Below are 23,967 nucleotides of genomic sequence, written 5' to 3'. Positions count from 1 at the left end.
CTTATAATTTTCCTTATTTAAACTTACCCTTTCCACACGTTTCCGCAGGACAGGTTCGAGTTGCGGGTGATAAAGCGCTGGCGTCACATTTACTCGGGTCTCCAACAGTTCCATTCACAAAACAGACTACGGCCCTCTTCTGAATTTCACCACACTTCTTGCACTGAAATTTTTTTTATCATTTTCACTCTTTTGCTACATTTAATTTGATTAATTCGCACCTCACTCCAGGGGCCAGTGAACCACTGTCCGTCACAATTTGCATTTTCCTCACACTCCTCCTCTTCTGAATATTTTGAATCAGATTCGCACTGAGAATCATCTGAGACTCTTGTAACAGAATCACCGTCAATTTGTCCGCAAAAAACGTCTCTGGTGCGCAAACCCTTTCCACAGTCAGCTGAACACTTCAAAGTGGAATTAAATTTATTTTAAAATAGTAAAGACGCTGCAGTCTGAAACTTACATTACTCCATTGTGAGGCGTACCACTGGTACTGGCAAACACTTGCAGTGCAGTTTTCCTTGTCAGATGGTTTCAGCTTCTCGTTGCAACTTTCCTCTGGATACAAATCTCCAGTAAGAGAAGCGCAAACTACATTCCTAGTCTTCATTGATAGCCCACACTTGGCCTCGCACTATAAAATTTAAAATATAAAATGATTTTTAAAAATGAGCTATAATAAGAATTTATAGAAAGGAACATTCAAGAAATGAAGATAATAAGCTCCAGAGTTACACATTTTATTTTCTTGATTACTAAAAAAATATTACATTAATTATTTCATCGCCCCCACTCATCTAAGACAGCTGAGATTATTTAAATTTTAAATCATTAAAAATTTTGAAAATAATTTAATTAAAAATGATATATCTACTTCGGTCCATTCTGAAGTCATCCAGTCCACACCGTCACAAGGCTGATCAATGCAGGTTCTTTCGGACTCGGGCCTCTCTTCGTGACATTCACCATCAGATAAGATTTCAATTTTTCCATCCTTTGACTTCTTGTGACAAGTGACCTCTCTTGTTTGCTTGCCTTTCCCGCAAAGTTTGTCGCACTTAAAAAAAAATCAGATTTAAATAAAAATTAAGAGAATAAATAAATAATTTACAGGTGTCCAAGGGCCAAGGAAATATTCTGGACAAATGGCGTCCTCTTTGCATAACTCGGTCTCGTTTTGTTTTTCTCCAAACTTCTTGACACAAACTTCGTCGTCAATGATGGTGGGCCTTGCGTTGCTGATGATCTGCTGACACAAGATTTGTCTGAACCGAAAGCCGCCCTTGCACGGCTTGCTGCAGTTGCTCCAGTCTTTGATGTACCACTCGGGCTCGCAGGGATCCTCGTTGCAGGGCTGAACTTCAAGGGGTCGGCTGGCAGGATCGCAAAGACGCAAACTCACAGACGAGTTGTCACTCTTCTTGACGCAGCCCAGGGTACGATTCTGGGTGCCTTTAAAAAGTAAGTGGATTAGTTTCAATGCGCAAAATAAAGGTACTTCCAAAGATCTCACCTCCTCCGCAGGGAATACTGCAGGCTAGGAAGTCGTGAGTAACCCAAGAGTAGCTGTCAGGGTCACCTTGCTGGGCGGTTTCCTTGGAAAAACTGTATTCATACTCAATACCTTCCCCCTTTTCTTGATATAAAAGCTGAAAAAATAGGATATTAAACAACAGTTTTTTTTTACATGGCAATCATGGCATGAATATTTGAAACTTGTATTTTTTTACAAAAATTTTATTTTAAATTATGAAATTTCTATTTTAATTTTTTGTAATGCAATCATATAATAATAATCAAATTAATAAACCAAAATTAATCTGATTTTGTTTTTATATTTTGCATTTTTATAAACTTCTGTTTTTTATAATGATACCTATATTTTATTCATGCTGATAAGTAAAATATTTCATTGAATGAATGGAGAGTAACATTTTAATTTTTAATTTTAGTGTTATTTTTAATAATACGTACCACTATATAAAGTGATTCATTTGTAGGTCCCAGAGCCCGAATGACCTCATACCCGAAGAAACTGTTTGGCTGCCGCTCATAGTGGAAGATTGTTCCAGCAAAATTAAAGTCCCTCGGATGGTTGATGTTGAAGTTTCCATTTAAATAGTAGACATTTTTCTCGTTTCTAACAGCTTTTAAAGAGTCAATGTCATTGTTAAGGTAAATAGGAAAAAATATTAAAAATACCAAGATAATTGTTGGCTGCGTTGAGCTCTCGAACAAGAATATTTGTGGCGCCAGCAGGAATTAAGAAAACGTCATTGTAGCCTAAAAGTGGCACAAGATTATCAAAATATGAAAGCTAACCCTTAGAAAATTTGTACCATACTGAGCGTTGACCAGGTCTTTGTCAAAGGTGAGCGTGTTCTTGACAGTACTGCAACCAGCGCCGTCGCCGCCGCACTCTCTGCATTTGTCTTCGCGCAAGCTCGAGCCCAGCTTCAAATCACATCCCACGGGCTGGTTGGAAAATTTTATAAAAAAAATCACCCCTTGTAAAAATATAAATACCATGCACTTTCCATCGACGCAAACGTCAGGATTCTCGTCATCGCATCTTGTGCCGTCGGCAACTTTGTTCTCAAATCGGTTAAAAAACCTTTCGCCCCTCGGCATGCAGTTCAGCGCGCACCTATTCGCTCCTTTTGTGTAAGGAATCCAACTAAAAAATATTCAGTGTGATTTGAGCTGGAGAGAAATCATTTCCCAATAAAAATCCTACTCGTAAAAGGTTCCCTCGAAGGGTTGCGAGTTGAAAGCGGCGCACTGCTCGGCCCTGAAGTTTTTGGAGCCTTCTGGACAGGGCTGGAAATTATTTATGCATTCATCAAAAAACGGGTCAGACATTTTTAGGCATTAATTGGAGGAGTCAATGCATAGTTCAAACAATTGGCTATTGAATTCACTTTTCATTAACCTTGTCATTTGAATTGAATTTTGGGTGATCCAATGGAGCAAATTTTTACTATTTATTCCTATTTGAAAAAAAAATATATAGCACAATTAAGAAATTTTAGGAGGCTATCAATCAATCCATTATTTTTAATTCTACTCTGCCAGAAATCAAAAATTTATTTGAATAAATACCCTCAGCATGAATCAATTTTTTATTTATTCAGTTGTAATGACAGGAAAGTGTGCCTAATATAAATCAGAAATAAACTACAAAGAATTTAATTCTTTTGTAAATTTAAATTTAATTTTTTTGCAATTGTTCATGCACCTAAAAGTAAATAAAGAGCAACTGAATAACTTTATGGCATTACGTTATTAACTGACCAACTCTGGTGGCCATTCATTGTGGTTATTTACTGTCAGGGGACCACCGAAGAGGTTGGGTGCGAGGGGTCATCTGATTCAGAGTAATAAAGCGATAAAATATATATAAACCAATACTGACCATTCTGTTACATGAGAAGTAGCGTTTATCAGGCCCTTGACATCTGCTCTCCGATCTGGAAGGAGAATTTCATGTTTTGAATCGCAAACGGTGCGATAATTAATTCTAAAAATAATCAAAGTGCACTCGTGAGATCAGAAGAAACGCGCGGAGATAAAATCGCAAATCAGATATAATACAAACAACATTTTATTTTATCTCGTTAATTCCAATCATTAGGAGGGAGAGCTGCTGGCGGAGAGACAATCGGTTTGAAGTTTACTTACTTGCAGAGCCTGCTTTGGAAGGCGACTCCACCTCCACACGAGCGAGAACACGAACTCGGCACCGACCACTCGCTCCACGGCCCGATGTCAGGGCGATTGTCCAGCACCACATAATTTACAGGAGTGTAGTCGCTGTTGTTGACCATCTTTTTGTGGCGAGCGTGTCGTATTTTGTGCTGCGAAACAAAAAAATAAGAAAATAATGGCCACACATTCAAAGTTTAAAAATATAATAAAAATAATGATTTAAGTGAAACAGGACAGGGGGAGCTGGAAATGTTCATTTAGACCTTTGACCTCTGTCAGGTGCATATACGGCCCAAATTAAATTGGTGAGGAAAGTATTATCACATTTTTTTTCTTCTCGGCAAACCAACATAGCCCACTAAAAATTTTTACTTATGGTTTATAATAAAAATGAATTTTTAATTGTAATCGTTAATGAATTCTAAACAAATAATTTTCGTTAAAAAAAACACATAAAAATTAATTAAATTATAAATATTTAGCATGAAATTGCTGATTTATTCCATCCTAATTATTTATTCAAAAAGGATTGCTTTTATAATTAAATTTACCTCTGGAGTGCATCATGCTATGCATTGAAACTAATTAGAAAGTAATTTACCTGCTACCTGCGTCAATGCAAAGCTTACCGAGAGTAAATTTTATTTGTCAGACTCATTACTTGTGCAGGCAATTAATTTAGGAGCGAAGCATTTTGCGTCGTAAATCAGTATAAAATACGTCCTCGCTAAAAGCGAACGCTCCTTAAAAAGATACTAGCAGTTGTACCCATATTGGGTCGAAATGTGAATAATAATGAATGACTGCTCAAAAGTTCTCAAAGAATGTTTCGTTATTTTGGAAAAATTAATCATATGTTCCAAAAAAAATACGCTAGTCACAAGGCTTAGGAACGTTTGAAAAATAATTATTGACTAAACTTTTATTCTAAAGATTAAGGCTAAAATTTTAGCTCAAAAGTACTTGGAAAATCGTTGTAAAATACTTAAAAAATTTTAAGCGAGTTATTTTTTAAATAAAAGTAAAATGAAATAAATCCCCAAATTCATTTATTTCATTACAAAATTTGCTAACCAAAATTATCGATAGTTATAATTATTATTTCTTAATTTAGAGGGAAATAGAAAATCTCCGCAAGTATGCCGGTGTAAATTCAAGAATTTAATTTATCATCGAATCAGTATTTGGCCCCGCCTGACGTAGAACAGGACGAAGTGAATGGGTTAGCAGGGTTGGTGTCCAATCAGCGGGTCAAAGATGTGCGATTCAGCAGCACCCAATGGTCTGTCGAACGATCTGCTGGTGAGCATGCTGGCCGGGCACCACAGCTGTCGGTCATTGCGCCGCAAAAGCACCCCTGGGTCCCTAGGGTGGCAAGCTCCACCCCTTGGACGAACCCCCGCATGCGCCGCGCCAGCCCTTGCAAATTTATCAACCCCCAGCTATGGTTCCGAACCAACTTAACAGAGTTTTCTCAATACAATATAAATAAATGAATAAAAGGAATTCTCTGCGCTCTCGTTTCTCTTCTCTCGCTTCTCGTCTCTCTCGGCAATAAATCAATTCGTCGTTCATGCATATGGATGCAACGTGCTGCACGAATAGCTCCCGAGAATTAAAACGATCTGCTTTTGGTTCGTTTTGAACCCGAATTCATCTCGGTTTCCCATCGCGGCACCGCGCCCTGGTTAATACAAATAACGAGTTTGTTTGCCGATTGATATTATATTGGCTTCTGCGATAAATGTGTCTGCAGTCGTATGCATTTAATTGTAAGAGAGTCGACGCTGCATCTTAATTAAGAGTACAAAGTAAAAGTCGAATTAGAGTTGTTTTTTCATAAGCAAAGAGCATTTGGATTCCAAGGAAAAATGATTGTAGATTTCAAACCAAATGCTGAATTTATTTTAAAATAAGATTGAATTTTAAAAATGAAATTTTATAGTGGAATGGAGAGTTCAATCGGTACAAAAAGTGATGAAAAGTGAATCCGTATATTAATATTATTTTGAATCACAAAATTCACTGCAAGAAGGATGAGGTAATAGAATTTAATAATATCCTTGCACATCTTGACCAAGATAAATTTTTAAAAAGTTTAAGAAATTATTTAGCATCAAATTGTTAAGAGATAATTGGAAACATGCGTAATTCAACGCAACATAAAAAAATCGTGTCGCTCGCAAGTTTTTCCGCTGGCATTATAGGCTTATACCAAATGTGCAAGCTGCGAATTGCAATTTAAAACCCATTATCACCGGATTAATGTTTGAAAATATATACATAAAGAAAGGAAATTACTATATTTCGCAAAAAAGATGGAGCCAGAAAAATTCCATACTATCTTTGGGTATCTCCAAAATTTAAATTAATATTTACTCTGTATCCTTGATGCTCATTTAGTTGCAAATTAAGTTTATTGGTGTACCACAAGGCAATCTCTGCCTCTCGAGATACATCATCCAAATATTCAAAAATTATAATTGAAAAACTACAAGATCTGAAAAGAGAGAGAAAAAAAATTTTATACAGTGCAGAAGGCATCACCCAATTTTTATATTTTTTAAAACATGGTGTCTTATTTGATAGAAATGTACTTTTGATTTCAAACTCTTTTTCACAATTCCATTAACATGATCTGACGCTAGAGGAAAAGGAGGAGGTGAGATGTATTATATTTTCACAACTCTTATAATTTTACTAATTCCTTGAGTCTAGAAACAATAATATATTGTTGTTTGAAAATAAGAAATGAAAAGTACATTAACATAAACGATAACTTTATTTTCTGATCTAATTATGTTAAAAAATTTAAAATTGGATATTATTTAAGAATAAAATTTAAATTAAATAAAACGAGTTATTATTTTTTGAATTAAATAAAATAAATTTAATAAAAAAGTTCCTATTTTATGTACTTTTTATAGATTCATAGCAAAAGATGTCCATAATTTTAATAAAAATTAAAAACAGAGGATGCGGAAAAAGTACAAATCATCTCATTAGAGCCCTGCGCAGCGCTACCACTCTTTCGTGCTTCGGCTAATTAATCAGCAAAAATTCCAAATCACGGTGGATAATCCGTCTCGTTTGTGAGAAGCGCTCTGCCGCCAAATGGAACGGCCTTGCGCGTTCGAAGCTCAAACACGTGTGCAAGATAATTTTTACAGCCCATTCGACTGCACATTTAAGTATGCATACACCTGTTCCGTATATATGTGCCTAATCATTTCTCTCTAAAAGGCCTAGCGAGCGAGCGAGCGAGTTAGCCAAGCCAAAGTCAATATAAGCCGAACATTCTTTCCTGCTTTTTTTTTAATTATTTAGCAGAACTGCGGGGCGTTGATGAGCTTCATACAAAATATTTGAAAAAAAAGCATTAACACTGCCATGGCTAGAAAAGTATAGTGTTTTTTGTTTTGTTTTGGTGTGCCTTTGAAGAGTGACCTTTGGCAGGGGGTGCGGCTCCATGGCTCACCTGAATGCCTTTTAAACTATCTGCCATTTGATTAAGGAAATAAATCCTGGGAGGGTCCAAGTCTCGTTACCAACTGGGCGGCACCACGCCGGTTTGTGTCCGAGTGTTATTTAAATTCGGCCGGTAGTAAAATGCATAAAAAATTTATGTATATAAAAAAGGGAGATATACTCACGTGTCTGGCGAGCGATGCACTAAAATATGTTGCCAGGACGAAGATCAAAAGCGCCAGTGACCTGCGGAACAGAACCATTGGCTTTTAATTATTTTGAATGTAAATTTTTTATCTCTGACTAAAGGACAGATATAAAATTTTGGAACTTAATGAGCCATTAGACACCATAATACGCTCGTAAAGACACAATGGGGAAAAATAGGCGCGCGGTTTTATCAAAGAAAAGAGATTAGAAATGGAGAGGTTTAAAATTAGTGTATAAATTTCATGTCATTACAACATAAATCCAACTTGCAATATAGCTTCTGATAGTTTTTCTTTGGTGATTCGTTGCCATTAGAATAGTAAATTTTTTCCATTCATTCTCTTTAAAATAATTACAAAAAGAAAAAAGATTTCAAAATTTGAATTGACGGCCAATCAACAGAATGCCATTTTTCTTGTTTTTTTTTGCATTTATAAAAATGTCAAAAATAATTTAACTTCAATATTGTTAAATTAAAAATTATCATGTATAAATTTTTCTGCTCTAAGTTTTTCATAAAATTAACAAAACATTTTAGTTTTATATCGCTATCTTCATTAAAACGGTAAATACAAGATTGTAATTAAATTTGCAAGTAAGAAAAAGCGTATAAGTGAAAAAAAAAAGTGACCCGGCAATGCAAAATCATAAATTGGTAGTGGGCTTGCTTGATTTAATTTGACCTTTCAAATCACAAAAAATGATCACACAAGGGAGAAGCACCAGACTGGCACAAAGAAAGATTCATTTAACACCTCTTAACTCTGTGATTTTTTTTCTTCACACTTTTATTTTCGGTTTGACACAAAGCGCAATTTTTACGATTTTTTGCTTCACTTGCACGCCGCGGATTGATTGTTACGGCGGTCGCAAAACGTGGGGTAAAACGATTCGCGAAGTCATTGCGCCGCGCTGCCGTATTTGTTTCGAGAAGGATAAAAAAGGGCTTTGCGCGCAACTGAACACGTCTCTCTCACAATGCTGCACTTCGCCGACGGTATAAATACTTTGCCTTATCCAAAGGCTCATGCGCGTTTATAATGCTTTTTGTGTGCAGAGTTTTGCTTTGCTTAGAGAGGAGAGAACAGAAGAAACAAAAATTTGATAATTTAATTTTAAAATTTCAAATTTACTCGAGTGAGAGACTAAATAAAATGGTATTAAGTACTCTCGACAGATAAAACCGATTGCATCACACTTCTCTTGAAATCGTAACAATTTTACGATTTTTATGCTTCAGAGAAGTCATTCTCGGTTCGACAAAAAACCAGCAGGATGTTTATTTTTTTTTTTTTTAGTTAGCGTTTGAAATCAGTGTGTAAGGTAACTCTGTTTATAGAAGATAGAAGCATGTAAATAATAATTAGGCGGGTGAATTGTATTTTGATTTTTATTTGATTTAATTATAAATTATATTCACAAGTAAAGATAAAATTTTAAAACATACATACCAATTTCATTTGAAATGGAGTTTGCATAAGTTGTGAAAAAAAAAAAATTATAACTTCTTCAAAACCTGAAAATTTTGATCTCGATGATAACTTTCGTTTTAGAAACTGTCTGTTTCTCATATTTATTTTATAAAAATTATGGTTTTTATATCTCATAGGTCACTGGACATAATCTTGCCCTTCATAAAACTGGTTATGTTTGTGAAAATTTGTTTCATACTTCTGATAATATTTACAGGGTCTGTTTCTTTAATTTGAAGAAAATTTGTGCTTCAAAATTGTACTTGTATTTTTTAATAACAATAAAAAAAGGACTTATAAAAATCCACAAGCGTATAATATTTTTTTATAAAAAGAGAGGAAAAAAGACATAATTCCCATAGGGCAAAGCGCGGAAGCTGATGGAAAGGTTATGTGATGAGAAAAGATGATACAGCATTTGGGAGGCAACCGACTAGATATTATTATTTTTTTCTTTATAAATTCATCAAGAGCTCATCACATGTGAAGTCTGCGGTTGAATTTAATTGACTCGTCTCTGTGGATGCTGTCAGGCGGGTCCAGGGTGCTTGGCAGGTGGTAAAGCTGCGTTGTGGGGTCGCCTCCTAGGATTTTCGGGCCGCGCTCTTCTCAAAGAAAGGGCCGCAATTAGTGTGATTAATGATAACGCGCATTGTTCTCTGCGCGAGCACAATTGCCGTAAATCACAGCAGCCGCCGAGGGAGAATCACTTCATAATTCCCTTGCGCTTATCTCGCATTTGTATATTATGCACCTGCAGCTCCATGTTCATAAGAATGAGCGGAGTCATGCAGTAATTGGACGGTCGCTGAGGGACAGATTCACCTCGGCTTGATTGCCAGGGGTCGCTTTTGGGTCGCCAGATAACGAGCAGAAAAGAAGCCAAAAGCCTATTTACTCTGGCAGGCACCACATGTGCGTTGCCTTTTTGTACTTTTTCAATTGTCAGCTCCTTCAAACGGAGTGTTTTCTTAGCTGCGCTTGCCAAGAGAGGAGGTGGCGGATTTCATTGAGGAAAATTTTTACAATAACAGATGTTGTTTCTTTGATAAGCAGTTGGCGGCGGCACTTGGACAAAAGAGAGCAAAGGAAATGAGCAGAGAGGAGCAGAGCGGCTCTGACTCATGTTTTAAACTTTAAATTGGCGGCTAGAGGAAATCGATTTTTTTGTTACCCTGCTTGCTTGAAAGGACTTTTGCTTGCATAGAGAGCAACGCCAAAAGAACTTGAGATTACAAAATACAATTCATTTTATTGCTGTTTAAATGGTTCACTGCTAAGTGCTGTCTTGATTAAAATAACAAAAACTTCTAATTTTTACCATTAAAAATTATCCTTGCATAATTGTGAAAACTCATACTCAGAATGCTTAAAAATTTTATTTTTATATTAGTTTGGATAAATCTAAATTTTCAGAGTAAACTTGATTTCTGCAATATTTAAAAATAAATAAAATTGTATTACGTAGAATTAATAAATAATATTTAATAGCTATATAAGATTAACATTTCAGTGACTAATCATGAAAGCGCTGTCAGTGCGTACAAATTATTTCTTTATTTTCACACAAAAAAACCATCTGCTTTCTTGGAATTACCTTACATATCTTACAATTTAACATATATTTCTAGCTGTGCTTGTATTATATAACAAGCACAAACAACAATATTTTTCAAACCCTACCTCCACAGCTTGATTGCGTTGAGCTGTGCGCGTAATTTATTAGCCTTACGCGAGTAAAAATAAAATTCTTTCCATAAACGGCAGGCCTGCGGCTAATGGAGAGATCATTTTAGATACACTCCAACTTCTTTCAGTGAAAATCGTTCATTTTTTAATGCAGACGTGAGGAATAAAAAAGCCTGCGAGAAGAAGATGCGTTTATAAGAGAGATAATTACAAGCCAGAAAACCGAGGTAAATTGCGTTCACAATGAAATTTCCACGCAGTGGGAGGAAACTGACCAACATTAAGTGAAGCCAGCGCAGGGATGCATTTCAGAGCAAAAGAACTCTTTTTATGAGAAGAGATGTTTCTGGACTGCAGTCGCTTGAAAATAATTGAGCTCCAAGTGAAAGAGGAAAAAGGGATCTGCTATAGCTGGAAAGTAAATAAGTAATCCGGCAAGTTCTGAGAAATTAAGGAGGAGGAAAGTGTATATTCAAATTTTTCTTATGGGGTTTGTTTGTTATCATTCTGCTGTTTGCGTTACACTCAAGATGTGTGAGTGGGTCTTGAAACGCAAAACAAAAAACAACTTTTCTAGTGAGAAGTGATGTTGAGTGCTGGACAAAGTTAAACATTAAAACTTTCAACAGTTATAAATTTTGTGTTTTTTAAACGTTCAAAAACATGTAAATTTATGGATAAAAAAGTCCTCCAGCAGCAAAGTTGAAAAGATCAAATCAGTGAAGAATAAAAAAAGTTTAATCAGACTCATTTCTTTCAATTAATTGTAACAGGACGAAAAAATATAATACATGTTATGATCTTTTTGCACCGGACGCGTTCAGAGACCATTTTGCTTGATATCTTCGGGTGATAAATTCAAGTGCACATTCCAATAGCCCCATTCATTTCACATTTGAATTATACAATATCGGTCGATCCGTCCGTCCGTCTGGGCGCCCTCCCGTGTCTGTCTGACCATAACACAAACGTGACCCTATTCATTAGGCCCTGATAGCGGTGACCTTGTGAACTTGGCATCTGCAACGAATGATGGGAAAATAGCCGTCGCCGCGTTTCATTTGTGTTGCAGCCGCACCGAGAGCAGACTCTCCTAAACGTCTGGACCATTCGACACAAGTGTGGGCACGAGAGTTGGATAAAAAAAAAGAATGATGATAAAAGTCTCGGTTGTGTATAAACTGTGAGCGTGCTCTCGTCTGATCGAGTGAACGTTCTCCAGAGCTCAATCAATCTAAATCAAATTGGGGGCGTTGAGAAAATAGAGGAAACATAAATAATTTTTAATTAATTATACAACATCAAAATAGTATAGACTGAAGTATTATTTTGATATATATCATTATATTATTATTAAACTTTATTTAATTTTCTTATTATTATTAAAAAAATTTTACTTTAAAATATTTATTTAAATTTAAAATTATTTTCATAATTTAACTTTTTATTTTAACATGGATTTTTTTTAGATTAGTTTGAAATAGTTCAGAATTTACTATATTAGATGAGAAAATATATTTTATATATACAACTTCTATTTAATTTTAAAGCTTCATGTTGAAAGTCTTGTGAAAATTCTAGTACCTCTTGCTTATGGACATCTTTTCATTTCATTATAAATGTCTTCAAAAATATAAAATTTTAACATGCTTATTCGGAGGATAATTCAGTAACTGATAATAAACTTCATACAAATAATCAATGGCAAGTTAAATGAACAGAATCACCACTAAATTTTTGTGGAGTTCAATTAACTTGAATGAACTGCTGCAGTGCGGACGAGAATTTTCATCTCCTCGGCTGCTAATTGCCACGTGCTCTTGTCTCGGTCTGCGCAAAGAATTACCGAAAATTACGCGGCGAGTCTCTCTCGTCACACTTCTTCAGAGGTTGATGTCATATACTGTTTGATTTGCAACACACACCAGCCACTCTCGCTGATTTTTTGCACTCTCGAAACGCGTCGAGAGTTCTTCTGTACGCACAGGTGGCGAGTGAGATATTCCCTCCGCATAAAATAATTTTTAATTCCGCGTGTACGTGCATTTATATTTGAGCAGGATAATGCTGGTCGATAGCATCGGCGGCCCCGAGTAGTCTCTCAAAAGCCGCGGTGATAAACATTCCTTTTGCCCTCGCGCGCGTCTTCTTTAGTCTTTTTTCTGCTGCCTTACCTTGCTTTACCTGCCCCCCATAAATACCACAAGCCCAAGAGAGAGAGGCACCTGTTTTGTTTCTCTCTCGCAGGGTCTGATTCTGGCTACCTGAATGCTTTTATGGCTTTGATAAAGTGTACCAAACGTGTAGCACACGGGTGATTAGACACGGACCTTACGCAAAATTTCTCTCCCTCCGAAACGTCTCGTTTTTGTCCCTAAAAAAACTTGGACCGTCAAAAGGTTGGAACTGTGTGACATTTGCTTCCTCTCTTCTAATTTAGGAAAAAGAAAATTAAAGAACTATGACACCAATATTAAAATTAAACAATACCACAAGACGTACTTAACCGTATCAACCAATTATCATTTGATTTAATATTAATTTATGGTCAGATTGAAAACCTTTATATATACATTTTAGTATATGAGTAAATGTTTTTTTTTTTTGCTGGATTACTTTGTCTTGATTATTTTAGTATTGTATCTTAATATTTTTTATGTGCTTGAACACAATTTAATTAAAATTAGAATATAAATATTTAAAAAGTTTCTATAAAAAAAAAATACAAAATGATTAATTTTTATTTATTGTTATTTAATTGCTACTTAAAATCTGTGCTATACTGAATTAATCAATTCGCAATTTAAATTATGATCAATTTTAAGGTTTCGTTGTATTTAAAGCAGATATTACGCTGTTTGCGGATGCTGCGAATGTGAGTTTGCGGCGCAAGAAGAAAACGACAGTATAATTGCGGCGCAGCAGACAGCTTGGCGCGTCGGCCGCTAATGAGTTTGTTCACACGCACTTCTCTCTTGGGAATCGCATTCGAACGCTGAGCACCACGCGGTTATGCATAATGACCCACTTGTATGCACGTGTTTCGCTTTTCTTGCATGCTTCCGATCCGTATTGGTATTGCGAACAACGAAAGAGTTATGAGAACAAAACGCCAACATCCGACGGGGGATTAAGGCATACAGCAAATTACTTGAGTACAGAGGCAAGGATTGTCAATTGCATTTATCATATATGCATATGGAAATGTGAGTATTGAATCTTCTGGATTGATCTGTCTGAAGTGCGAAAAGCATTTACTTAAGAAACAAATCATGACAGTCACGCAAAATCAAAATTTAAAATTATGAATTTTTAACATTAAATTACGAAATTTCCAGATTCGACATTTAATTGGAACGAAGGAAATTAACGACACTCGTAATTTTAAAACTGAAAAACTTAATGGTTTGAAAAAAAAGTTAAATTTTATTAGAAACATTATGTTAAAAAATAGTTAATAAATAAATAAATTTATATTTAATAGTAAAATTGTTAAATTAGTAACTTTTTTAGTCAAAACTTACTAATTTAATTATTTCCTGTTTCGAGTGGTTTCTTTGGATGCTTGGATCTTACAAATTCTCAATAAAATTGTCTTTGCTGTACAATACTTGGTTAAAACTGAACTGTTGCAAATAAAATGCCATGAGTGAAACAAAGAACATTCTCTCCGAGGCCATTCAACCCTTTGAAAAAGCCACAAGTATCACGCAAAACGTGAAACAACACAGTATCGGCTAAAAACCAAAAAGTTATTATTTTACTGTGTTGCAGCAACCTTGCAACGCCCCAATGAGAAATCCAAATTCGCATCGACTGAGATCACCAAATGATTTATTAATTTATTTTTACTCCATTCACATGCGCTTGCGGACAGGCAAAGAGCCCATTCTTTTTCTTCAATGGATGTCCTTGGCGCGGCGAGTAACGATAGAGTGCAATTTTTTTCTGTTTCGCAAGGAGGCGGCATTGAAATTCGCGATTGTTCATTCATAAACAAAAATCGGGGCGCAATGTGTGGTCTGAGGAAGAGGCGTGAGAACTCAATCAAGTCGACACCCATGGCTGCTGCATGTACGTCTCATCATTCAGCCCAAGATCACAGGCGGGGTCCTCGTCTAACAGCCAGACTAATCATAATGTTAAATAAAGCGGTCGGCGATGCACACTTTGCCAATTCAGCCACTTGTCTCAGACGCAGACTCAAAAGTGCCGCGCTTCGTGTGTCACTCAAATGCCGCAAATTAAATAAATTTGATGGCCAAATTTACATATATTTCTGATGCTGATAACAGTGGCAACTTAATATTGTTATAGCCTTTGCTTGTTTTAATCATAAATATATCATTAAGTATTTAGGAAGTTACATAGGGAACAAGAAACTTGATGAAAATCTCTAATAATCTGCTCTAATTCATTTCATTTGAAAGCAGGGATATTTTAATTATTTTAATTTTAATTCTTAAAAATGCCACTACACATTTTCATTTTATGGGACACAAAATAAAATTATATAAAAAATAATTATTATTTCTCATTAATATTTATAAAAATAAAAAAATGTTAAAAAAACGCTATAAAATTAAGCATAAGTTATATATATCTTATCATTACGATTTTTGCTGTAATTAAAAACTTTAAATTCAATAAATTAAAATTGAGTCTCATATATTTTATGCCATCTTCTCTGGGCAGCCCATTGCTTCTTCTTTCTTGTTTGGCTCTGGTGAAAAGCCGCAAGTGAAAATCAGCCGCACCATCCAATGCACAACCGGTTCAGTTTGGAGCCACATTTGTGCTTATTTATGCTCTTCATTAATCATGAACCGTGGCATGCAAACTCCGATGACACGACTCGCCACCAATATCGAGTCATAAATTTCCTCATTGGAAAGAGAAGATTTTGAATCTCATTGTGTAATTACTGGACGGTGTGGAATATGTTATTTATTCTTCATTTTTCCTAGAAAGAAATGAGAGAATATTTCTGCTCGCGCGACCTTGGCTTTCTTAATTGTCCAGGTGCTGTAATTTGCTTTAACGACTATGTCACACGTGCTTTGCCTTCCAAATCACTGCAAAAAATTTCGCACGCGCCGAAATGATTATGGAGGCCAATCTTCTAGAAACAATTTTTGCTCGGAATAGCTACTCCCGCAGGCACTGTTGTTGTCAGTGGGGCTAATTAAAAATTCGCACAATAAAAAGGGCGTCTTCTCCACTATGCCAGTTGCAAAAAAAGACGTGTCCTGTTCGCGAATAGAGTACCATTTAATGTGCCGATAGTGCGCAGGCAGGAAATGCATATCAGCAAAGGGCTGATTCTTTTTTTTTGCATTTTGAACGCGGCTCGGACAAGTTTTATTTCGCAATTATCGGGGCCTAATTTATTGCGTCCTTTAAGATTAACTGCTTATTGTGTTTAGGCAGAAAAAAAAGCTGAATTAAATGCGTGATGAAACACACACGCCCCCTAAGACGCTGCTTTGCTCCAAGTCACTTTATGCAAATGAAGGAAAATTATAATAATTATACCAAACCAATGTTCAACACGCATCATGTAAAATTTGCCAGGATGGATACCGTAAAATATAATAAAATTTACAAATAAAATATCTGAGTGACTGAAATACGTGTTTGTGACAATTTATAAGCAAATTCAAACACTACAATTACATTCATGATATTTAATAAATCTTTTGCAACCCAAAAAATCAGCCCCGAAAAATCACTTATTGTTAAGAGAAAAATTTACGAATTTTTTTGGACTGTGATGTTGAAAATTTTAGAAAGATATACTATGAAAAAATTAAAATTAATGAAAAAATATTATGTTTTCCAAAGTGTTTATGTAACTAAAAAATGTTTAAGTTTTAATGCAAAAATCCCTTAATTTTCTAAAAGAAATAATTTAACTTACACATTAAACATTAATGCATATCAATGGGTTCAAAGATGGAATCATAATTTATAATTAACAACGTTTTGCTGAGGATTTGATTTTGAAAAAATATTTCAGCTCAGCAGTTCAGATCCAAATTAATGCGCATGAATTTGAAAATAATTATATGATTGAAAAAAGAACAGAAAAAAATTGTGGAATTCTTTTAGAAAATTTGCAATGTAATATCTTAAGCATCAAATTTCCACTCTGCATTGCAGAACATAAATCTCGTGGGTGTAAAAGAACTGCAGTTCTTTGAATTCCAGTAAACGACGGAAGGTTTCAAATTCTGGCGTGGCGTCAAGTTGGGCTTCTTCTTCATGAGAGATCGTCTGACATTTCGTTGACTATTCTATAAAATTATTAAGTTGGAAGAAGCCACGTAACACATTTTCTCTTATAGAACTTGACGTCGAGGCTTGGGTGGGTGGGTGTCAATGCTTCCGCCTGATAAAGCAGCGTCAGGAAGGATTTTGGAGCGATAGATACGCATCCGCCGCGGATAAATGATTTCCTCGACTTGAACGCGCTGAGACTAAAAAAATAACGAAATTGGGCAAAACTCCCTCGCTCGGCTAGGAAAAAATGCTGCCTGACGTCTCATTAGGCTCAACAGGCAGCACCTGCGACCAAAAATGGAATAAAAAAGCGAATCTGCTTGTTCGCGGATGATGCGCGCGCGGCGTTTCTTGTTCTTCTGTTTGTAGAAATTAAGTGGCCTTGGTCCAGCTTCTGCCCCGGAGGCTGCGCTCGTTTTTTGGCACCGGACGAATGAGCTGCGCGTGCATTACATTTTACACACATGGAGATTTATTTTCCCGTCTCTCTCTGATTTACACACGTGAGCTGTGCTTCTGTTTTCGGTGCTGCCAGAGCAATAAATAAAATTAAGGCCAATAAATTCATCAGCATGGAATTCACTGGAAAATCGCATCGGAGAATTTCATTTTGATCCATCAGTCAAAAATATTATATTTCTCCTCTGCTCCATCATTATAATTTATGCGCTAGAGGATTGCATGAAAATTCGTGCGTATATTTAGAAGATATTATACGAAAACCCTGGAGCGACTTTGTGCAGAGCTTTATTCGAGGCGTGTGTATCAATGGAGAGACGGAATGGACCACACAGCAGTGAGGTGTTAATGCCCTTGAGCGACAGTAATTACTGGTGCATGCTGGATTTTTGTGTGGATGGAGCCGCCAATATCTCAGAAATGAGTGTCTGCTCCAATCCATCAGCATGAATCACTTACGTAATAAAAATTTGATCAAATTTTTCAAAGATAATAAAATAAATGAAAAAAGTTGATTGAAACCTTAAATTAATTCATTTTTTTATGTTAAAAAAAGTTAATAAATGCAACTTTAACAACATCAATTTACTGTTAATTCATTAAAGTCAAAATAAATTATTATTTGAATCGCGTTTTTTTATGTATATTAAAAAATTCTGGGTTCTTTAGGTAGAAACAATTTTAATATATCATTAATGTTGTTGAAAAATATTGTTCCAATGCTGGAAACAATTGAATGATCAGACGCTGTGAAAGAGATTTGGTTTGAATGAAACGGAATGCAGGTGCTCGTCAAGTGTCAAGAAGAATTACGAGCAAGCAATTTCGGTCCAGGTCGATTGACGTGCGCCTTCTCCTCCGCACATGCGATCTGAATTTAAAAACGCACGCAGTCCGCAGCCACCGTCTGTTTTTAATCAGGCAATGAAATCGTGAGTAATGTATTTAGATAGCGCATTTAAAAGCTTGGCTGAGCCAAAAAGTAGTACACCGCAAGCAGCGAAAATAGAACTGAATCAACTGAATGCGATATATCCACTGCTTGCAGGAGTCGCGTCCCGAAATGGAAATCGAAAGTGATTTTACAACAGGCATTGTTCAAAATGTTAACGATATTTTTAGTACCGAAAGGAGTTAATTATGGCGTAGGATAAACAATGATTGATTTTTTAGAAATAATTATGTAATTCGTTAATGAATTGCAAGATGTGGCCAATTTCTGCGGTCAACGACCCCCTATAAAATCTGATTGAGGTTATTTTTGATGGTTTAAGCTTATTTACAACTATAACAAAAATGCCAATCCCCAAAAAGGTTCAAAATTAAAAGTTAACGGAAAAAATTAAAGTGGAAGTAAAAATAATGTTCACTTTGCCTAGTCTATAGAGCAATTTACTGAACCAGCTTGACCAAGAAAAATGGGTATAGCAAAAAGTCTGGCAAAAAACTCGATTTCCAAAATATTTATCGAATTCATTGGAGACCTGCTGTAGAATTGAAAAAATTGGCTGGATGTAGCAAAATGTTTTGCATTATCTTTGGCAGAAGATGAACAAGTACATTTTTTTTAGCACTGGCTGGGCGCAATTGAAAAATTTAAAAACGCATTCTGCGCAAACCGCACGTGTGCGGTTGGGGTCGAAATTTCAAGAGAGCGGTAATAACCCATCAGCAGCGCAAATATATCTCTTTACCCGCATCTCTCTCTCGCTTCGCCGACGAGACGAGCGAAATAAAAAAATGTATTATTACTCATAATAATATTGTGATGTGTGCCGCGCGATCCATCACCTGACTTGCATGTTTCATGCATGGAAGTGTCAATTAACCTGTAAAAACAGCTCATATTATAATCCGCCCGGCGTGATTTGCCTGAGCGTCTAAATTTATGGCAAAAATGCAGAGATCATCAACGGCGCGAGTCTAATTTTTTTCTCAACATTTTTCGGCGGAACAAAGGGCGCCAATTACTTTCACGCGATAGACTGACCGCAGGCGCGCGCGAATTGGCGCTATAATTACGCCCTGAAAGTCTCAGCACAAAGGCCAAGAATATTATTATTGTGGCGAAAAATTGCACGAATCAAATATAATTGGAAACAGCCGATCAAAAGTCTCTCGTTATTTCACTGCACAAACAAAAACACAAATTTGCATCAGCAAATAACGATCTCATCTTCGCACGTGTATGAATAATTTTCAATACGATTACTGACGTGCGAGCGAAACCTGAACTGCCAATTATTTTTCGCCACGCTCAATTTTTGACTATACACGTGGTGTGTAGATTTTGGGAAATTTTTATGGCCCCAATATAGGCTCGTAGTGGAAATTTATTTATTGCTAATTGTTTATTAGGTGTAACTGTTTGACTATGCATTTCATATTTGACGAAACGAAGCCAAAAATAAATTCGTGCGTGCAGTAAATTACACGCCTTTGTGTCTAATATTTGAAAATGAGAAAATTTGACTTCTTTGAGTGTTATATTTAATTATGTTTCTCTCCTACAGTTTTTAATGAGCTGTATAACCTTTTGCTCGTCACGTAATTTAAATTTGTAAAAATTTTAATTCTAATAATTTAATGAATAATTTAAACCATAAAACAATACTTAATATTTCCATTTCAAAGCTTACGGAACTTCTATTAATGAATTATTATAATTGCTCAATGTTATAACTTGTGTTTAATTTCTGATTGCATTAATTTTTGAAATAAAATTAGTTTTACATTATTTCAATTTAGTTAAATTAAAAAATCTTAAAAAATTCATTAAATTTTGGAAATAATAGTAAATAAGTGGAATTTTGAAGAATTTTTAAACATTATAGTCGCAAAATTGAGTGTCTACACATGCTCTGCTGGAGGAAGGAAATCCAGCTAGACACTCAACCTTGAAGAAAAAAGCTCAATACTATCACGGTCAATTTTCCGGCCATTCTCATCGTATTCTATTCTTGCTTTTTTTCACGTCTGGATACGGCGCGCTTTCCAAGAAATTCCTCCTTTTGTGAAATCTGTGCGGGGGATGGTCAGCGCCGGGGAGTGTGTTCGAGGGCTTGTTCTCGACGTGTATTATCAACACATTTCTCTGGCTGGACCAAGGAGATAATACATATATGCCTTGGACGACGATAATGGGATCGCGGGAGGTCTCTTTGTGACCGCGAGGCCGAAACCACCCCTCGAACACATGGTTAACAGGTTGAAAAATTACAGCCCGCGCTTTGAGAAGACAGATGCGCCGGCCGCGCTGTGATTATACAACTTTTCTCTCTTCGCTTCCCTCGAGATTTTTTCTCTCGCATAGGAGCGAAGAAGCTGCTGGCTGAAATTAACATTTGTTCTCGGAAGGTCTCGTGGCTGCAGGAAAATTTGCCTTCAATTACTAATGGGATCACTTTTTATTAACCCCAGGCCCCTTCTGTGAAAAAGTCTGCACTGGGTGGCTAATGAATTTCATGTTGATGTGTGTGGTTCATTATGATTTTTTTTTTTTACCGACAAATTGCCTATGTAATTACTAGTGGCCCACACAATTACAAACCATTCATCTAGCTGCTTGAATGTTGATTCAAAAAGTTGTAAATATTTTTTTTAAACTGCACAAAATATAGATTGAAATAAAAAAACTTTTGAAAATGTAAATTTTTTTTTCTATTTTTTTTTTTCAAATTTAGTTCACATGTAACTTTTTAGCAGATTAACGCGTATGAATTCTAAAAAGATAATTATAAATGCTGCAGATTTTTGTAAAATTAAGTTCAAAACACACCATATTGTCTCTTAATTGGAAAAAAAATAATTAATATTATAAAAAATTTAAAACCTCTAAAAATTTGCAACGAATTAAAATTAGATTAGATCAAACTGTAACAAATGAAAACGAATTGAGTATAAATTAGTTTCCCCACGAAATCCCGATTCTGCTGTGATGAATCATTTTCATATATTCGTCAAAAATGACCTGCCACCCGCTTTGAATGAAAATATCGTGGCACAGTTTGCATCACTGTGGCAAAATTTTAAACTTTTTTTTTGTGATGTGCCATTTAAACGGCTCAAGTGTTGCCACAAAAGCTTTTAAGACGAAGCAATTTGTTATTACGAATACTCTATCTGTCTAATTTTTTTATTGAGCGAAAATAAATTTCTCCATTAAAAACATAAAATTTATAAAATTTTCTGATGTCAAATTTATTTTTAAGAAGACCAGAGCATTTATAAAATATTTTTTTGTGTCCATTATCACAGCTTCTCTGGTCAAACTGACAAGCTGTGATGTTCTTTTATAGCTGTTTAGAGGTTGTTTCTACTTGGGGAGAATAGAAGATGCCATAGGAACTTCCAAACCAATAAAGCGTGTAATCCGATCAACTAACCATCTCCTATGAAAGGGATCCTAAATTGTTTACTTCTTCCCAACATTCTGCGCCGGGAAAAATTGGCGCCAAAAATTCATTGTCTGATCGTGGCAAAATAAAAAATCGAAAATCGCGAGAAATGCAACGCAGTGAGCAAAAATAATTGGTCGTACCTGAGGTGCCGGTGCAAGTCCATAGTGATGCAGTGGTGATGCGCGCGCGGTGATGCTGGCCACCTCCGGCACGACGTGCTCGACACTCACTGCTGGAGCACATCCTGAGAGGACGCTGCCTCCTCGGCTCCATCCCCTTCCCCCGCGATTCCCGCGAACAACTCCCTCTCCCGATCGGCTTGCAGCACCCTGAGCCACAAACCTGAAACTCTTTCAGGTTCTTCATCCCGCATGCTACTGCACCTCGCCTATCTTCCCTATAACCTTCGACTGCCTGAGTAGAAAACAAAAGCGTTACAAAAAATTTAATTTTTTTACTACGAATTTTTAAATTACTATAAAACTTATGATCTAAAAGAATTCTTCATTAAACCGATGTTAAATATACAAACCTGATTTCATTCCTCAAAATTTAAATTATATAAAAAGTAAAATATTAATTTTTTAAATTAAAACTATATTTCTTTTTTATGAATTTTTCTTTGGCAATATGTGAAATTAAATATTTATATATCTTCCAGTGTTTGTTATGATGTTTAAAATTCCTTTTTATATAGTTTATTTATATACTAAACTGAAGGAAAAACGCTTCAAGATAAAAACCAACTTGATATTATTCTGCTCCACCACTTTGAATCATCAAGACCCTTTTCTATCTTGCGCATACAGCCGGAAACCAGATACAAATACATTTTTCGTCGTAATCCAAATAAGCGGCCAAGAAGTCGCAGCCTTTCAACATTTCCTTCTATGTAAATCAACATTAAATTTATTGTATTTGGCGGAGAAGAATGCAGCCCTATATCAATTTTATCCCTGCGCTTAAAGAGAATTAGAATCAAAACACCGCGACCGCGGCTTTTCTATTCATTTGGAATTTTATCCCCGACCATACATTTTCTCTCACTTGTATGGAGTCATGCATCACTTTTACTTAGGAGTGGGTTTGATATGAAACACAAAGGCGACAAAGAATGAGCCGACGGCCAGCAGACCACCTGTTTACTCTTTCTGTCCGTTTTCCATGCATGATTCTGTGATTCAGCTATGCAGGGCATTCAGGCTCCCAGCAGAATGGATTATTTATCATTTTTGTTCAATATTCATTTAATAAATAAATTTAAGCTTTCTTTTCTAGTAGAAAAAAATGTGATATTTAAACTACATTCAATATTAAATAAATCGCAACCCTCACAGTATCAAGTATTATGTAATCATGTTTATTTCGTATTGTCGTTGTTTCGATACAATCGTTAACAAAATAATTTTGTCAGTTGGCATTGGCAATTTTTTTTAAATGGCCGATTCTTCAATAAAAAACAATTTATAAAGAACACATAAATAAAAATTAATTAAAATATAAAATTTGTATAAAAAAAATTATTTTTAGCAATACTTTGAATGGATGAGCTGTAGAGATGAGTTCGCGTTTGGTATAATTTCTTCTTCTGCCTGCTTCTGATGCTAAATACAATAATAAAGGTCACCGTAATTCAAGAAAATATCCCTAGAAGAATTTATTTGTATGTTTTGTTAATTTCATTTAATTTTTTTTTTTTTTAACGAAATATTCAATATTGATTCAATAATTTTTTTCAGAAATAAATAATATGGTATAATAAAAAGGTCAGCAGTTACCGCACACAGAGCGCATTAAATTTGCTGATCATGAGTGTATAGCGGAAAATGCGTGTAAAAAATCAATACTTTTTCACCCCCACTTCTTACGATCACTCAAAAATGGCATTCAACTAAAATTTAATTAACAAGACCACACAAATGGCAGAGCAAAAGTGATGTTCCCCTGCTGTTTTCATGGAATAATCGTGAAAAATTTTCGGGTTGGGTTGGGAAATCGGGTACATTTCCCGACGCAGGCAGACCTCCTAGAGCGCATCAGCGCCTGCTCGACTCATGCGCCCCATAATCCGCTGATGATGCTGGGATGAGCGCCGGTTAAGCGCCACCCGCAGCAGGCGCGTGCGCCACCGAGGGATAATCGGCGCCGTGTCAAACAAGTGCATGTCACAGGTCGCGTTCCACATATACGAGAAAATTTTAAAATTTATTAATTCATTCCAAAAAATTAAGATTAATGTTAAAATTTTGTCAGAATTCATGACTTTAAGGATTATA

General features: G+C 35.7%; 1 protein-coding gene across 6 annotated transcripts in view; it reads right to left on the bottom strand.

Moving 5' to 3' along the window:
* The window catches only part of LOC132199504 (papilin), a 38,193-nt gene extending 16,267 nt beyond the window's left edge, over positions 1-21,926 (bottom strand). For all 6 annotated transcript variants that reach the window (XM_059624291.1, XM_059624290.1, XM_059624296.1 and 3 more), the window contains exons 1-15: positions 21,832-21,926; positions 7,365-7,425; positions 3,685-3,860; positions 3,419-3,473; positions 2,741-2,823; positions 2,530-2,680; positions 2,343-2,478; positions 2,206-2,286; positions 1,978-2,150; positions 1,517-1,652; positions 1,115-1,455; positions 878-1,060; positions 467-637; positions 222-407; positions 28-163 (exon numbers count right to left, since the gene is read on the bottom strand). In XM_059624291.1, coding sequence (XP_059480274.1) covers positions 28-163; positions 222-407; positions 467-637; positions 878-1,060; positions 1,115-1,455; positions 1,517-1,652; positions 1,978-2,150; positions 2,206-2,286; positions 2,343-2,478; positions 2,530-2,680; positions 2,741-2,823; positions 3,419-3,473; positions 3,685-3,860; positions 7,365-7,425; positions 21,832-21,854 — 2,092 coding nt within the window. In that variant the 5' untranslated portion in view covers positions 21,855-21,926. The remainder of the gene's footprint in view (positions 1-27; positions 164-221; positions 408-466; positions 638-877; positions 1,061-1,114; positions 1,456-1,516; positions 1,653-1,977; positions 2,151-2,205; positions 2,287-2,342; positions 2,479-2,529; positions 2,681-2,740; positions 2,824-3,418; positions 3,474-3,684; positions 3,861-7,364; positions 7,426-21,831) is intronic.
* Positions 21,927-23,967: the final 2,041 nt, after the last annotated feature.

This window comes from Neocloeon triangulifer, unplaced genomic scaffold (assembly GCF_031216515.1).
Source record: "Neocloeon triangulifer isolate White Clay Creek 2 clone unplaced genomic scaffold, ASM3121651v1 ptg000014l, whole genome shotgun sequence".
Taxonomy (NCBI): Eukaryota; Metazoa; Arthropoda; class Insecta; order Ephemeroptera; family Baetidae; genus Neocloeon; species Neocloeon triangulifer.
This window is presented reverse-complemented; position numbering and strand designations above follow the sequence as displayed.